Source organism: Vipera ursinii, assembly GCF_947247035.1.
Source record: "Vipera ursinii genome assembly, chromosome: 3".
Taxonomy (NCBI): Eukaryota; Metazoa; Chordata; class Lepidosauria; order Squamata; family Viperidae; genus Vipera; species Vipera ursinii.
In genome coordinates this window covers 210,918,498-210,922,527 of record NC_139516.1, presented here as the reverse complement: position 1 = coordinate 210,922,527, position 4,030 = coordinate 210,918,498, and the positions used below count along the sequence as shown (strand labels likewise).

The window sequence follows — 4,030 nt, the reverse complement described above, 5'->3', positions numbered from 1 at the left end:
TGTCTTAAAAAAAGGACGCACAGACAGACACACAACCAGGAATTAAGTGGAAAGTGGAGGGGGTGGGGGGGGGTGGAGGAAGAGATTAAAAAGGCAAGTAAACTCAACCCAGCTTCCGAGGCCGAACAAGCCGAGTCCCCGCCGGCAAAGAGGCGCCGGGCCGCCCCGTCGAAAGGAGGAGGAGGAGGAGGAGGAGGAGGAGGAGGAGAAGGAGCCAGCGAGCCGGACAACCGACCGAGCGACCGAGGCGGCCTCGCCCGGAGCAGGGCGCCCCGTCGGGGAGGCGAGACGGGCTAAATCCCATACATGGCCGGCATGCAGGAATGCTCGGAGGGGCTCCGTCGGGGCAGGGGAAAGGGGAAGGGGGACCGTCGAAGCGTCCCTGGCCCGGCTGGTCCAGCGTCAAGCGGCTCCTGTCCGACCGAGCGGCGGGATCCAGTCTCTCTCCGTCCAAGGCGATCCGGGCATCTGCTGTGCCGTCGAAGAGGGTTCACGTCCAGGCGGGCGGCCGGACGGCCAGACAGATCGATCGACCGACCGACGGGCTGGCTGGCAGGAGGGTCCCCCCCTTTCCTTCCCAGCGCTGCGCCTTCCCGTCGGGCCGAGCAGGCAAGCCCCCCCCCCGCCCCAGTCCTGCCTCGCCGTCGAGGCCCGGCCGGTCTCACAGGAAGAAGTCGGCGGGCTTGGTGGGGCCGGCGGGGGCCGGCGGAGGCTCCCGGGGCCCGTTGGGGCCGGGCGGGCCGGCGGGGGGGAAGGCGCGGCCGGCCAGCTTCTCGTACTTCTCCTTGTAGAGGTCTCGCTCCTTGGCCAGGCGCGCCACGTCGAGCTTCAGCTGCTCCACCTGGCCCTGCAGCTGGCACTTCTCGTTCTCCAGGATGTGCCGCTGCTGGACGCGCTTGTAGCGGCAGGACTGGGCGTAGCCGCGGTTCTTCAGCGTCCGCCGCTTCTGCTTCAGGCGGATCACCTCCTCCTTGCTGAAGCCGCGCAGCTGCCGGTTCAGCTCGCGCACCGACATGGAGACCAGCTGCTCGTCGGAGAAGCGCTCCTCCAGCCGCGCTTGCAGGTGGTGGTGGTGGTGGTGGTGAGCGGGGTGGTGGTGGTGGTGGTGGCCGCCCCCGGCCCCGTGGTGGTGGTGATGGTGGTGATGGGGACCCAGCGGCGGGTGCGCCCCCCCGGCGGAGCCCGGCGCCAGCTCCTCGCCCGGGAAGGGCTGCCCTCGGAAGCCGTCGAAGCCGCCCGCGCCGCCGTGGGGGCCGTGGGGGTGGTGGGCGGCGGCGTGGTGCGGGGCGCCGATCAGCGCCTCGACGGCGTCCTCGGGGGTCAGGTTGAGCGCCTCCGGGTTGAGGTGGTGCTGGTAGCTCGACATCCAGTAGAGATCCTCCAGCTGCGCCGCTTTGCCGGCCGCCGGGTTGCCGTGGCCGTTGCCGTTGCCGTGGCCGCCGCCGTTGTGGTGGCCGCCGTTGGCTCCCGTCGGGGCTGCGAGGCCGGGCGCGGTCTGGCCGGCGGGGCTGGCGGCGCAGAAGCTGGGCGAGGAGGGCACGGAGGAGCAGGGCGTGCTGAGCGGCGTGGAGGAGAGCGAGCCCGGCGGCGGCAGGCGGTGGCAGAAGCGCTCCGCCTCGGCCGGCTCCTTCTTCACCTCGAACTTCATCAGGTCGAAGTCGTTGACGTACTCGATGGCCAGCGGGCTGCTGGGCAGCTCGGCCGCGCTCATGGCCAGCTCCGAGGCCATCTCAGGCCAGCGCCCCGGCCGCCAGCCCCGACGACGGCCCGACGGCGCCCCCGCCGCCCGCCGCCGCCTGGCTCCCCCAGCCCTGCCCCGGGGGCGGGGGGCGGCTGGCCCGGCTGGGCTCCCCCGGGACGGCGAGCGCGAGCCCCGCTGCGGGGAGGAGGGGGCTGCTGGGCGCCTCCCCCGGGCCGGCCCGTTCCGCGCGAGGGTCCCGGCGCTGCGCCCTCCGCCTCCGCCGCCGGCCAGCCCGCCGCCTCCCCCCTCCGCGCGCGACTGAAGTGCTGAAGGGGGCATTCTGCCTTTTATAGGGAGGCCAGGCAGGCCCCGCCCGCCGAGGCGGGGGCTGCCCGCCTCCCCGCCTATAAGGGGCCGGGGCTGGCGGGGCCGCCGGCTGAGCCTATCGCAGCCCCGCCGTCCAGCTGTCAGTCTCTGGCGGGAACAGCTGGAAGCCGGAGGGGCGGGGAGAGGAGGGGGGCGGAGGGCCAGGGAGGCTCCCCCCGGTGGCCGCACCAGGCAAGGCTCCCCCGGCGGGGGCGGGGCTCCCACGCGCACCTGCGGAAACCCGGGAGGCTCTTCAACCGGGCGCCCGCGGCTTTAGGGAGGTAAGGGGCCGGGCTGGGCGGGGGAGGACCGCGCCGGGGCGGGAAAGACACGCCGTTGTGCAGAAGAGACTGGACAGCCACTCGTCTGAACTGGAATAGGCTCTCCTGCTCAAGCAGGGGGTGGGCTAGATGACCTCCGAGGCGCCTTCCAGCTCCATTCCCGTTGACTGACGGATTTAATTGCGTGGCCGGCTTGTCCTGGGGGGCGGCCCGGGCTGTGTCCCCCACGACGTCCCGAGCCTCTCTCGGCCCAGGGATGCTGCGGACGGAGCCCTCCCCAAGAGACGACCGTCCTTGTCGGTCTGCGCCTTAAACAACACACACACACACACACACACACACACACACACACACAGAGAGAGAGAGAGAGAGAGAGAGACGGATACACACGCGCGCGCCTACACGTACCAGACAAAGAGGGGCTGCCAGGATCTTTGGTTTAACTGCAAAGGAGCATTGCCCATCTCGGGCACCCAAATGGGAGCGGATTGGTAATCGGATGGGAGACCACCAGGAGAGCCATAGGCTCAGCCCAGTGAAGCATCCACCTTGGAAAAGGTAAGCGATTTAAGTAAGTTCACAAAATCCACCCGGGGAATCCAGTTCACCTCCACCGAGCCTTGTCCCGGCAGGCAGCAGCGGCGCCTAAGGAGGGTCAGGATGGATGGGACACCACTAGGAAAGCCAAGCTGGGGCTGCATGGTTGAAAAATAGCCCAGAAGCTGCCCTGGGGAGCCTTTTCTGACTTTTTTTCCTGAGGAACCCCACGGAGAAACCCATAAAGTCACTAGCCGCAGTGGAGTCTGTCTTCTTCTTCTCTGCTTTCTCTGCTTTGGGGAGGGGGAGATGGAGGTGGGGGCCGTCCCTCCCTCTTCACCCTAAACAGGAAGGTGGCGGACGGTAACTGGTCAATTATCTCGATTTTGCAAAGTTGTCACGTGGTTCATACCAGGCTGGGCATTATCGATTTGGTCTGATCGGGCTAATAAAAGCAATTTGAACTGCTTGGATTCACTCAGGACAGCCTGCGCTTTTTTCAGAAACAAAACAATAGCAGGACTTGTTTTAACACAGAGAGGGAAAAATAAAGAAAGAAAGAAAGTGAGAGAGAGAGAGAGAGAGAGAGAGAGAGAGAGAGAGGAAGTAAAAGAGAAAGAGGGTAACAGAGAGAGAAACACATAGATATAGAGAGAAAGAGAGAGAAAGAAAGACAGTAGGAAAGAGATAAAGAGTTAACACAAAAAGAGAGAGAAGGGAAAGCAAGCAAGAGAGAAATGAGAGAAAGAAGGAAGGAAAAAGAAAGGAAGAGAAAAATGGAAAGAGAGAGAAATGATAGAAAGGAGGAGGGAGGGAGGAAGAAGGAAAGAGAAAGGAAAAAAGAAAGAGAAAGGAAGGAAGGAACGAAGGAAGGAAGGAAAGAGAAAGGAAAAAAGAGAGGAAGGAAGGAAAACAAGGAAGGAAGGAAAAAAGAGGAAGGAAGGAAGGAAAACAAGGAAGGGAGGAAGGAAGGAAGGAAGGAAGGAAGGAAGGAAAGAGAAAGGAAAAAAGAAAGAGAGGAAGGAAGGGAGGAAGGAAGGAAGGAAAGAGAAAGGAAAAAAGAGAGAGAAAGGAAGGAAGGAACGAAGGAAGGAAGGAAAGAGAAAGGAAAAAAGAGAGGAAGGAAGGAAAACAAGGAAGGAAGGAAAAAAGAGGAAGGAAGGAA

At 63.8% G+C, this 4,030-nt stretch overlaps 1 protein-coding gene across 1 annotated transcript; it reads right to left on the bottom strand.

Annotated features, from left to right (window-relative positions):
• Positions 1-200: 200 nt before the first annotated feature.
• MAFA (MAF bZIP transcription factor A) lies at positions 201-1,780 on the bottom strand. Its single transcript, XM_083357350.1, has one exon. It carries the CDS (start codon positions 1,727-1,729, stop codon positions 662-664), a length of 1,068 nt encoding a protein of 355 aa, XP_083213476.1. The 5' UTR covers positions 1,730-1,780; the 3' UTR covers positions 201-661.
• Between the last annotated feature and the right edge of the window lie 2,250 nt (positions 1,781-4,030).

What these genes read in the sequence shown, in the direction of transcription:
- MAFA (XM_083357350.1), bottom strand. Translation starts at nt 1,729, where the DNA reads ATGGCCTCGGAGCTGGCCATGAGCGCGGCCGAGCTGCCCAGCAGCCCG.